Here is an 11,185-nt window from a genome sequence, read left to right on the forward strand (position 1 = left end):
GGGAATCAGGCAGGCAGGCAGGCAGGCAGGCAGGCAGGCAGGCAGGCAGGCAGGCAGGCAGGCAGGCAGGCAGGCAGGCAGCAGTTGTTGGTCCCAGACGTGAAAGGAAAGAAGAACTTTGAGGTGTTGACGATGAGAAAGAGATCGTAACATGTCAGCTCGTAGACAGTCATCGGCGAGGGATCATGCATGATGATCGAAGAGGGAACAGGCTCAGCATGTAGAGGATCTTGTTGGTGGGAAGGAGCGAGTCTGAGCAGGGCGATCGTTCCGTCCCCTTGTCGTCCCTTCCTCATCCCTTCCGTGCGCAGGCAAAGGATGGAGACTGCCAGCGAGAGCAGCGTCGACATGCTCATGGATGCCTGCGCGATCGCCTTGGGCGGCTCGCTCCCCCTCCTGCATGTCAAGGGATGCTCCGCCCTCCTGCAGCCGATCCACGACGTGCTGGACGAGGTCACGAGCGAGGACTTGGGCATGGAGCAGCGCGGCACCGACGGGAGCAGCAGCGCGGTGGAGATGTACAGAGGAAGGAGCTTCTCCGTGACCGTCCTCTCCCTGCCCCCCGGTGCGTCCCTTCCCATGCAGGACCTGCAGGTGAAGGGCGAGAGGGAGGGAGAGAGGGAGGAGGAGGAGGAGGCGGAGGCGGAGGAGGGTGAGGGAAGGAGGAGGAAGAGAGAGTGAATGCGTACAGGACATGTTGATGATTTACAAAGTCTTGAGGGGAGAAGTCAGGAGAAAAGTCTACCGCAGGGTAGAAAGATCCCTTCCTCTCAAGCGAAAGTCTCGAAGGTGGGGCAGGGAGCACAACGAAGTTCAGGTTGGTCGTCCTATGGCCGCGCGCGCTCACGAGTCGTGACGTAGCGCAGGTCTGCCAACAAGGAGAGGAGGAGATCATCGATGCCTCCACGACGAGCTCAGCCGAGCTTGACGACAGCTCTCTGCTCCTCTTCACAGCCAAGACGGCAGCCGTCATGGTGATACTGAGCTTCTTGTCTTCTCTGCCTTTCCTCCTCCTCCTCTGAAGCTGATGATCCTTGCTCAGGTGCAGGTAATGAGGACGCCTCCCGCCCCTCCTCTGCTCTGACCGCGTCCACAAAGATCGTAGCTTCTTCGACAGGCGCTCACCAGCGGGCCAAGTTCTTTGTGCTCGGGACGAAAGGTCAGGTCGAGCTGAGGACGAGCTGGATTCTGATTCCTGTCTTGCTAGCAGAGGAGGAGGAGTTGATCAAGGAGGAGGGGGAGGCAGCGCGCAGGCACGTCCTGAACCCGTTGGATAGGCCAGGGATCCCAAGGAAGAGGTATTGAAACATCTGCTCCTTCAACCGTGCTGACCTGGCTAGAAGGTACGAGGGGAAACCCTGGGGCCCTGTTGTGATCGGGACAAGAATGGAGCATAGTTCAACACAACAGCAAGAGGAGCTGAAGGAGGAGGCAAAGGAGGAGGAGGAGGAGGAGGAGGAGAAGGAGGAGAAGGGTAGGGACTGTGTGAAAGAAGAAGTCAAGGCCTAAGCTTCTTCTGTCCCTTCTTGATGTCCTGAAGATGTTGCTTGATCCTCTCGATATCCCGGTGATGGGCAGCCTCATTCTGACAAGAGCATGCGTCAGCAGCAGCAGCAGCAGCAGCAGCAGCAGGAGGAGGAGGCGATGCAGACGTGGAGACGAAAAGGAAGAGAAAAATGGAGGGAACGAGCGAGGAGGGCGGGGAGGAGGGGCGAGGGGATGGACGAAAGGAGGGGACAGGGGGCAAGAGGAGGGAGGGAAACGTGAGACGCTTTACCCGCAAGAGCATCTTCCTGACTTCGCAGAATCTTTCTCTGATCTCGACTGTCTTCCTCGATTGCTCCTGCACCTCCTCATGCTGTCTCTGACATCTCTGAAGGGCCTCTTGGTAGAAGAACATGTCGTGCTGGATCTGCTTCTTCATGTTCTCCCGCTGCAGCGGCTTCTCCCTCATGGTCTCCTCGAGCTCCACCAGCTTCTTCGTCAGATACCTCGTATTGTCCACCTCCTTCCTGAACTCCTCCTTGATCACCTCAAGCACCGCCGTCTCCTCCTCCAGCCACTTCTCCAGCTGCCGTAGCTCCACCGCCCGGCGGCTCAGCAACGCGGACCGCAGCTTCACCGCCCGCTGCATCTCGGGAGGGCAGAGCTGGAGGTCCTCGTGCGCCACTCCCCTCTGCAGATCGCTCAGCCCGATTGGGTTGTACACCGTGTGGAGGATGCCGTCCTCGTCCCTCTGTACGCTGACGCTCCCATGGATGTCGTCGGTGTTCACCTTGACCTTCTCGTGCTTCCCGTCCAGGAACAGGGTGATGGTGCCCGGCGGCTTCTTGTCAACTCTGCGGGTGATGGTCTCGTCGTTGAGAGTCTGCATGTACGCGGAGTCCAGCTGGTCCAAGATTGATACCTTCTCGTGGAGGGCCAGCGATCGGTCGATCTTTGACTGGAACTTGTCAAACATCCTGTCGCTGTCGGTCTGCAGCATTTTGCTCATCTCAACGGGTACAACGCCTGGTATGTAACCGATGGTGAGAGGGATGCCTGTCGAAGACACCAGCCTGGCATCTGCTGCCTCCCCACCTGCCCCCCTTGCTCGCTGTTGTCGGGCCATGGCCCGTCGATGCATCAGTTCCTGCGTATCTGCCAGATCTTGGATCGTGCTCGTGCTCGTGCTCGTGCTCGTGCTCGTTGTTGGGAGAGTACTTTCATCCGTGAACGTGCTTGTGTAAGTGACAACAGATGTAGAGGAGCTGCGGTTCAACGAACTCTCAGACCTTGACATGTCACCCCAGCTGCTGGGCGAGGAGAGGGCGAGCTCTTGCGGAGGGCGAGTACGACGTTGAGATTCCATGGAAGAAGAGTCGAACGAGCTGTCCACGTCTTCCAGACTCTGAGTCGCATGCGATGCCCTCGAAACTATCCCCGTCTCTGCCTCGGTACCGGACTCATCCCAGGAGGACAACCCCGAGTCAGAGTCTGCTGGCCGGTAAGAAGGTTTCCTCTCTTGTCTTCTCCCTTGCGCTACCGTTGTTGTGAGAGGGAGCCTACCTCGAGCATCGTCGCCATCGACCTGGTAGTCATCCTCCATCCTTGCTTGCGCGTCCAGGGCCAGTTTGAAAGATTTCGCCATCTCCATCACGCTCCTGCGAGTTTCTTCCAGTTGCAGCATGGAAGCATCTGGAACTTCCTCGGTCACGGTCTCTGCCCTTGACAGAGAATCCTCCATTTTCTTTGTCGTCCAGACTAGCCACTCGAGGTCCGTCCTGTATCCGACATCGAGGGCTATCATCCGCTTCTTGCGGGGGGAGGGGGTGACCATGGTAGAAGTTCCCTCCCCAGAGCCTGAGACTTCCTCCATCATCCCTCGACCGTGCCACTCAGCCCAACAGGCGTACTCTCTTGCGTCTTCTCCAACCCACATAGCGATTTCCTCCAGCCCTCTCAACCTCCAGCCCTCAGCTCTCGGAGCAACCTGCCTCTCCTCTAACGCACGTTCTCCGCTCCTCCTCGCCGTGTCTATCCTTCGCTCTACGTCTCTCCTCCTCCTCTCTGCCTCCTCCCTCCTCCTCCTCGTCGCCTTCAGCTGCATCTCAACCTTCGCCATCTCCACCCCGAAGTCGGACATTGTCAAACTTGACTAGATGAGCGGACCTCATCCCCGCTGCGGGCTGCCTGGCCCAGCTGCTGGCCCAGACGGTGCTGGGCCCAGTGCCTGGCCGCCGGGCCCACGGGGCAGTGCCTGGCCGGGCAGCGCAGAGGCCTGGCGCGTGACCGTCCGACCTGACCGGGCCTGACTCCCGCCACAGCCTGACCAGCTGGTGACGACCTGGCCTGGGGATTTCGCAACCCCGAGTCAAGTTGCGCAAAGAGAACGCAGTGGCCGGGTCTCCAGCACGACCAGCCGCGCCGCTCGTCTGTCCTTTGTTCTCTCGGCTGGATGGTACCCGAGTCCGTCACGCGGACGAGCCGGATCTGGTCCTTCCTCCCCTACCAGCTTCCTTCCTGCGGTTGCATCAGGCCCGGGTTGATCGTGGAGCATATTGACCTCGACGAGCTGATAGCGCACGTCCGAGCAGCGAGATCGCATCGCCTGCTCTCTTTCAGCTCGCGGGGGGGCCACCCTGTATCCCCCCCAAGCCTTCAGTCACAGGGCGGTTGATGCAGAGTTTCCTCTGAGCAGGGCGCAGTTATCCCCAGCTCAGCCTTGAAGCTCTTCCCGGGCTCACGGCAGCTATGCAGTGGATCTCTACCCACCCGAGTCAGCGAGTCAGCCTTGGAGTCAGTTCCCCCTGCAGCCCCTGCTTCGGAAGACTCAGAGCCCCCAGCGGCGCCTGCACTGCCTCATGACCCAGAGGAAGAGCAGAGGCGAGGCTGGTGATGCGATCGCATTTTACTATCAAGTTATGGGTTTCAGTGATGGCCTGTACTACTCAGAACATATGAATCATAGGTGAATTTGGATTGTATATCAGTTTTGTGAGTAAAATTATCCACATCCCCCCTTGTACGTGAGCATGACGGCTCAGCCTCAACGCACGCTATGAGTGGTCTACTTCCTTCACATCTTCAGCCATCTGAGCAGTTCCTGGCATCTTCATTCGCCACCCATCACTAACCAACGAACCCTCGATTGAAATCAATACTCGCCGCCTGGACCATCGACCGCTCCTCCCCTTTCTTCCACATGTACTGCTCTAGCGCTCCTTCATCCTTGACAGAGGCTATTCGGAACAACATTCCATCCTCCGGCGGGACGACAAAAACGATCCTTATCGTCCATATCTCACCTGCAGGAATCCCCAGAGCCTTAAGAGCAGTCAAGAAATACGAGAGCTTGAGAGAGTGATCCTTCGCAACCGTCAGCTGAAAAAACTGCACGACCTTGTCATCCTGATCTACAATGATTGCATCCCAGCCACCTTGAAATTCACAGATAGGCTTGAGACACACCCTCGTGTGGGGAAGAGAGTCCGTGTCTTGTGACGGATCGAAGATTACAACGAGATTGCATGCTTTCAAAACTTCAGGCTCGCTTGATCCACGGTAAGTTATGCTCAGGTCTCTTCTCACTTTCTCGAAAAAGAGCATCTCCAAAAGATACCTATGCATGGCTCGCGGGCCTCTAAAGGCAGTCAACATTCTTCTCAGTATGTCAACCGCACCCACGGACGCCGCAAGATTGCTGGCTACGTACTTGCTCACAGGAAACCTGACCACCTTCTCCTGAGTGACCATAGTAGCAATCAGCCTGTTCGTCATATCCCCCGAGGAAGCGCCTACATGGCCCCGAAAAAGATCTTGTAAGTTTGGAGCACTTTGAAGCGCAAGATCCAAGGACCGAAGCACCTCCGCCGCAGTCATGTCGAACATGTACCGACATGACCCACCTGCGAGGTAGTGCTTATGTCTCACTCGCTCTTCTTTCGATCTCGGCCGTGTAGTCATCTTGAAACCCAAAGCCTCTCCTGTCACATTCATCTCCAATGTGGGAGCCACCTTGCTGTAAAACTCGTCAAACTGCACTGCCTCTAGATATTCATCGATCCTCCATGATGCAACTATGTGCTCCTTCAGCCCCATCTCTCGATCCTCTTCATCGTAGGCCTTTCCTCGAGAAGCCATTGACGTCACTACCACAAGACGTCGATTCTGCCTGTCAGCATCCCGCCATCTTATACAAGCTACCAAAGCTCTCGTGTGAGATTCTTGGTGTGTCAAGTAGCCATCGAGCACCAGGAGGCTCTTTTTGCCGTCTGACAACCCTTCAAGCAACAGTGTCATCTGTTCCCCCTCAGACTCCTTTGCGAATGAGCATGTTCTTCTCTTGTTGCCTGTCACCTCCACGACACAAGTGTTGCTTCTGGCCTTCAGCCTGATGCATTTGAAGCTCCACTCATTCCTATCCAGCGTCATACAAAACGAAAGCGTTGTTGTTGTCTTCCCTGTTCCTGGAGAGCCTTGTATCCATCCAAGAGCACCATGCTCTAGCACTTGCTCTCGCAGGAAACAGAACTGCTCCACGAAGGCTTTTCGGCAGTAGAGAAGAAGATGCTCTCCGCTGTTTACATTTGTGCCCCATAAGTAAGAGCAATCTAGACGGAAGTATTTCTCCTCCTTGCAAAACCCCATACCGTCAAGCCGAGCTTCTGACTCTGTCCAGGTAAAGGCTGCCTGCTTCTTTTCCTTCATTTCCTCTCGAAGCTTTGCCTCTTTATCTCGAAGCTTTGCCTCTTTATCTCGAAGCTGTGCCTCTTTATCTCGAAGCTGTCTCTCTCTAACTCGAAGATGTCTCTCTCTAACTCCAAGCTGTTTCTTGTCACCTCGAAGCCGTTTCTCTCTGGCCGCAAGCTGTTGCTTTTCACCTTCAAGCTGTTGCTTTTCACCTTCAAGCTTCGTTTGCTTCATGATCAAGACAGGCTTCATATTGGGGTCTTCTGCCTGGCTGATCTCTTGCTCTACATCAGCCATGGTTTGGTCTACTCCATTGATCTTTTTCACTACTCCCTTGATCTCGTCCTCGACTCCATTGATCTTTTCCACTACTCCCTTGATCTCGTCCTCGACTCCATTGATCTTTTCCACTACTCCCTTGATCTCGTCCACTACTCCCTTGATCTCGTCCTCTACTCCCTTGATCTCGTCCACTACTCCCTTGATCTCGTCCTCTACTCCATTGATCTTTTCCACTACTCCCTTGATCTCTTGCTCTGCAGCAGTGATGGCTTGGTCTGTTTTTTTGACTTTTGTTTGTACCCCCCTAGCCTCTTGCTCTACAGCTGAACTCGTCTCCTCCTCCTCCAGCTCTCGAACTCTTTTGGCCATGGTAGCGGCAGTGGCAGCGGTGTGTATCGCAAGATAAATTGTGGAGAATTTTATGTAGAGCTATGGGATCTAGGTAGGATTCACCCGATTCACAATGTACTACACATTTGTTTTCTGTCAGGTTTATAGTTCAAACTTGATACCTAAAACGAATCCGCCTCAGCCAATCAACCGGAGAAAGGATAAGGCAGCGCAATCCACTACTGGTAGGCTCAGTTCACAAAGAGCAGTAGGGCGGGCGGCGGCGGCCCGGCTCTATAACCGTCGTGAAGTCATTGTTTGTAACGGCCAACCGTGTTGCCAAAACTTAACGGTCGGAGCCAGACAGCCCGGGACCGGCCCGGCGGCCCGCGAGTCCTTCAACGGCCATTCAGTTCGCCGGCCGCGCCGACGCGAGACTCTTGACTGAAGAGAAACTTAACTTTGAGTAAAGACTTGACTCGAGCCGCCTGGCACTGCCAGAGCCAGTGGCGTCACCGGGCCGGGGTGCAGACGGTGCGACTTCAGCGGCTCGATCATCATCCCCTTCGGCCCGACTCGAGGCCCGGTATGCCATGATCATACGTCGCTCCAAACCGGCGTCGTGAGCCAGGCGTACTAACGCGGCCGCGTATTCAGCCCCTCTTCTCAGGCGCCGGGCCGGGCAGCCCGCCTGTCCGCCGGCCCGGGGCCACCCGGCCCAGAGAGTCTGATCCGATCTAGCCTCTCGTACTGCTTGCCAAGTTGACCGAGTCACGTGAGTGACGACAGTTTTAAATTTTGAGCAAAGCGACTCAGCCTGTGACAACTTGCGCCGGCAGTCACGAGTGCCAGGCGGCTGTGGGTCGGAGGGGTAGATTCAAAGGAGTACGTCGTCGAGCCCGGTGTATCCTGTCGGGACATAGTGAACTGAGCGGGGCTGGGTGGGGTGGGGGTTCTAAAGGAAAGTCCCTACACCTCCTTTTTCGAGCCAAGTCTCGCGATTGAATGCCAGTAGGGGTACATTTCCATAGTGAAACGGGGGTACTACCGTGAAGAAAGGTGGGGTACTCCACTGGCCCAAGAGATCACTCAAGAGTGCGTGCAGGGTGGGGTAGGGGGTCTGAATTGAGTGGTGGGTGGGGTGGATGTCCTTTGGAGGCCGTCTGGAATTGACAAGGACATTGAGCTACTTAAGGGGGGTAGGGTACATACCCCCACCCCAAGTGGAACCTTTTGTATTCACCGGTCTGATGAAAGAACGCTATACCACCCCACCGTGCCATTCCGCCCCCCGTCTTCTCTTGTTGACCACCCCCACAATATACATGGCAGGCAGGGGTAGTGAGAGCAGGGAGGTCAGAGTTATGTACCCCCATTTTCACACAGGATTGCGTTTGTATGCCCAGGTGGGTAGACAGTAACGTAGAGTACCCTATTTTCTTCCTTCACAAAGGGGGGTGAAGGTACCCCCCTATGGCCTTATAAGCCCTCACCCTCCACGCACTCGCCGTCCCTCCCGCCATGCGCACTGCCGTGCTCCTTGCGTGCTTGACGGGCGCCGCGGCCTTCGCGCCGTCTTCCTTCCTCCCCTCCACCAGGGTGAGAGCCCCAGTGCAGGCTGCTGCCCCCCGTCTCCGCACTCCCGTGGATGCACGCAGGGCTCGTCCTGTCGCCGCCTCCTCGGTGCGCATGCAGACGGCCACCGGTGTTGACATTGCTGCCCTCACCCGTGCGGCCAACGAGGCCAGAGGTCTTGCCATGGACTCGATCGCTGCCGCCAAGTCTGGACATCTTGGTCTTCCCCTTGGCTGTGCTGAGGTGAGTCGCTGTCGTGTTGTCTGGGTGCGACGCGTATTTATGACAGCTTTTCTTTACCTGAGATCTGTCCTCGCTTACGTGAAATCATGCGTGGAGCTTGTTGCTGTGTGTGAGAGGAACAAGTTTTCTGTTTTCTCTCTGTGTAGTGCTTGTGAATGTTGTCTCCCACTCGGCGTCGTGCTGCTCGTGCTTAGCTGACATCCTGGGCAGATCGGAGCCGTCCTTTACTCGGACTTCCTCCAGCACAACCCCAAGGACCCCCAGTGGCTCAACCGCGATCGTTTCGTTCTCAGTGGAGGCCACGGATCCATGTTCTTGTACTCCTGGCTCCACATCTCCGGCTACAACCTCCCCATGAGCGAGGTCAAGAACTTCCGCCAGCACCATTCGATGACCCCCGGCCATCCCGAGTTTCCCAACTCCGAGCACAACACCCCGGGTATCGAGGCCACCACCGGCCCCCTCGGCCAGGGCGTCGTCAACGCCGCCGGTATCGCTGCTGCCCAGAAGATGGAGCAGGCTATGTTCAACACCAAGGACCACACACTCTTCGACTCGGTGACCGTTGCTCTTTGCGGAGACGGCTGCCTCCAGGAGGGAGTCTCTGCTGAGGGCGCTGCCTTCGCCGCCCACGAGGGTCTCGACAACCTGATCATCGTCTACGACTCTAACGACGTGACCCTCGACAAGATGGCTGAGTACACCCAGTCTGAGGACACCGCCGCCCGCTACACTGCCTACGGGTGGGAGGTCGTTACCATCGATGGACATGACATCAATGCTGTCAAGAACACCCTCGACAAGTTCCGCTCTTCCAAGAACGGAAAGCCCAAGCTTCTCGTCTGCAAGACCATCATCGGCAAGGGTATCGATGAGGTTGCCGGAACCAACGCTGCTCACGGAGAGGCTGGCGTCAAGTACGTCGCCGAGGCCAAGAAGAAGCTCGGCCTTACCGAGCCGTGGCAGGTCTCCCAGGACACCTACAAGTACTTCGAGGGTGTCCAGAAGAGACTTGGCTCCAAGTACGACGCCTGGAAGCAGACCTACAACAGCTGGAAGTCTGTCAACGCTGACAAGGCAAAGCTTCTCGAGATGCTCCAGTCCAAGAAGACTCCCTCCGCCGCGGACATGTTCAAGGCCATCCCCGAGATCTCCAAGGGCAAGGACATCGCCACCCGTGAGGCTGGTTCCATCGTCATCAACCACATCTCCGACCTCGTCCCCCAGTTCCTCTCCGGCTCTGCTGATCTTCACGGATCCAACAAGAACTACATCAAGAACGGAGGAAACTTCGGCAGGGGCTTCGACAAGACCTACACCGGCAAGAACTTCTACTTCGGAATCCGCGAGCACGCTATGGGAGCCATCATGAACGGTATCGCCTTCCACGGCCTCTACCGCCCCTCCGGCGCTACCTTCCTCGTCTTCGTCGACTACATGCGCGCAAGCATCCGCGTCGCTTCCCTCGCCGAGCTTCCCTGCACCTACATCCTCACCCACGACTCCATCGGTGTCGGCGAGGACGGTCCCACCCATCAGCCCGTCGAGACCACGGCCTCCCTCCGCGTCATCCCCAACCTCGACGTGATCCGCCCAGCTGATCCCGAGGAGACCGTCGGCGCCTACGTTCACTCCCAGCAGAGGAAGGACGGACCCACCGCTCTGATCCTCACCCGCCAGAACGTTAAGACCCTCGACTCCGTCCCAGCTCAGACCCGCCGTGAGGGAGTTCTCAAGGGAGCCTACGTCCTCAAGAAGGAGACCGGAGCCCTCAAGCTCATCATCCTCGCCGCTGGTTCCGAGGTTCAGCACGCCATGGCCGCTGCCGACGCTCTCGGCGATGGCATCCGTGTCGTCTCCGTTCCTTCCATGAACATCTTCAACAAGCAGCCCCAGTCCTACAAGGACGAGGTCCTCCCCCCCTCCTGCACCAAGCGCGTTGCCATGGAGGCTGGAGTTGGCAGCATGTGGTACCAGTACGTCGGCCTCCAGGGCAAGGTTGTCAGCGTTGAGCGCTTCGGCTTCTCTGCCCCCGGAGACATCGTGATGAAGGAGCTCGGTATGACTGCTGAGAACTTGATCAAGGAGTGCAAGGCCTACATGTAAGAGCTTCGCTAGTTGATTGTGTTTCAATGTGAATAAACGACGAAAAGAAACTTGGAAGGGATGTAAGCGAGGAAGAGGAAAGACATGCCATGGAGGAGAACACCCTGCTGCAGCAAGTGGCATGTAAACGTAAGAACTTATGGTATGAGTTTTGAGTATTCCCTCTGGTTTTCTATTTCTTTCAGTTTCACATCTTCACCTAGTACAACATAACAATTTGTTTTCTGTTACAACTTTGCCGTCAGTTGCTTCGCTTCCACACGGGCGCACTGAACGGACGAACCTGAACCTCTCATGTCATCGAGAAGGAGGGAGCCAAGGGGAAAGAGGGAGGGGGAGAGGAGGGGGCGAGGAAGGGAGAGGGAGATGAGAAGGGTGGTGGGGAAGAGAGAAAGGGGGCGGCGGTGGTGGTGGTGGAGGAGGAGGAGGAGGAGGAGGAGAACAGGTTGAGGAGAAGTATGGGGAGGAGGAGAACAGG

At 56.7% G+C, this 11,185-nt stretch overlaps 5 protein-coding genes across 5 annotated transcripts; 2 read left to right on the top strand and 3 right to left on the bottom strand.

Moving 5' to 3' along the window:
• Nucleotides 1–318: 318 nt before the first annotated feature.
• On the top strand, nt 319–1,305 carry GUITHDRAFT_104524 (hypothetical protein; the record flags this gene model as incomplete). The annotated part of the gene is made up of 6 exons (XM_005836483.1): nt 319–594; nt 692–817; nt 867–974; nt 1,043–1,048; nt 1,099–1,159; nt 1,211–1,305. 6 exons carry the CDS (start codon nt 319–321, stop codon nt 1,303–1,305), a joined length of 672 nt encoding a protein of 223 aa, XP_005836540.1.
• Nucleotides 1,306–1,498: 193 nt separating this feature from the next.
• Nucleotides 1,499–3,319, bottom strand: GUITHDRAFT_104525 (hypothetical protein; the record flags this gene model as incomplete). The annotated part of the gene is made up of 2 exons (XM_005836484.1): nt 1,499–1,585; nt 1,778–3,319. The coding sequence occupies 2 exons, from the start codon at nt 3,317–3,319 to the stop codon at nt 1,499–1,501; spliced, it is 1,629 nt and encodes a 542-aa protein (XP_005836541.1).
• A 1,292-nt stretch (nt 3,320–4,611) lies between these two features.
• Nucleotides 4,612–6,129, bottom strand: GUITHDRAFT_67655 (hypothetical protein; the record flags this gene model as incomplete). The annotated part of the gene is made up of 1 exon (XM_005836485.1): nt 4,612–6,129. One exon carries the CDS (start codon nt 6,127–6,129, stop codon nt 4,612–4,614), a length of 1,518 nt encoding a protein of 505 aa, XP_005836542.1.
• Nucleotides 6,130–6,171: 42 nt separating this feature from the next.
• GUITHDRAFT_67628 (hypothetical protein) lies at nt 6,172–6,822 on the bottom strand (the record flags this gene model as incomplete). The annotated part of the gene is made up of 2 exons (XM_005836486.1): nt 6,172–6,291; nt 6,415–6,822. Coding segments are annotated over 2 exons (528 nt in total), but the record flags the coding sequence as incomplete, so codon positions are not given.
• A 1,650-nt stretch (nt 6,823–8,472) lies between these two features.
• Nucleotides 8,473–10,707, top strand: GUITHDRAFT_67657 (hypothetical protein; the record flags this gene model as incomplete). Its single annotated transcript, XM_005836487.1, has 2 exons — nt 8,473–8,601; nt 8,812–10,707. 2 exons carry the CDS (start codon nt 8,473–8,475, stop codon nt 10,705–10,707), a joined length of 2,025 nt encoding a protein of 674 aa, XP_005836544.1.
• Nucleotides 10,708–11,185: the final 478 nt, after the last annotated feature.

The sequence above is a fragment of the Guillardia theta genome, assembly GCF_000315625.1.
Source record: "Guillardia theta CCMP2712 unplaced genomic scaffold GUITHscaffold_17, whole genome shotgun sequence".
NCBI lineage: Eukaryota > Cryptophyceae > Pyrenomonadales > Geminigeraceae > Guillardia > Guillardia theta.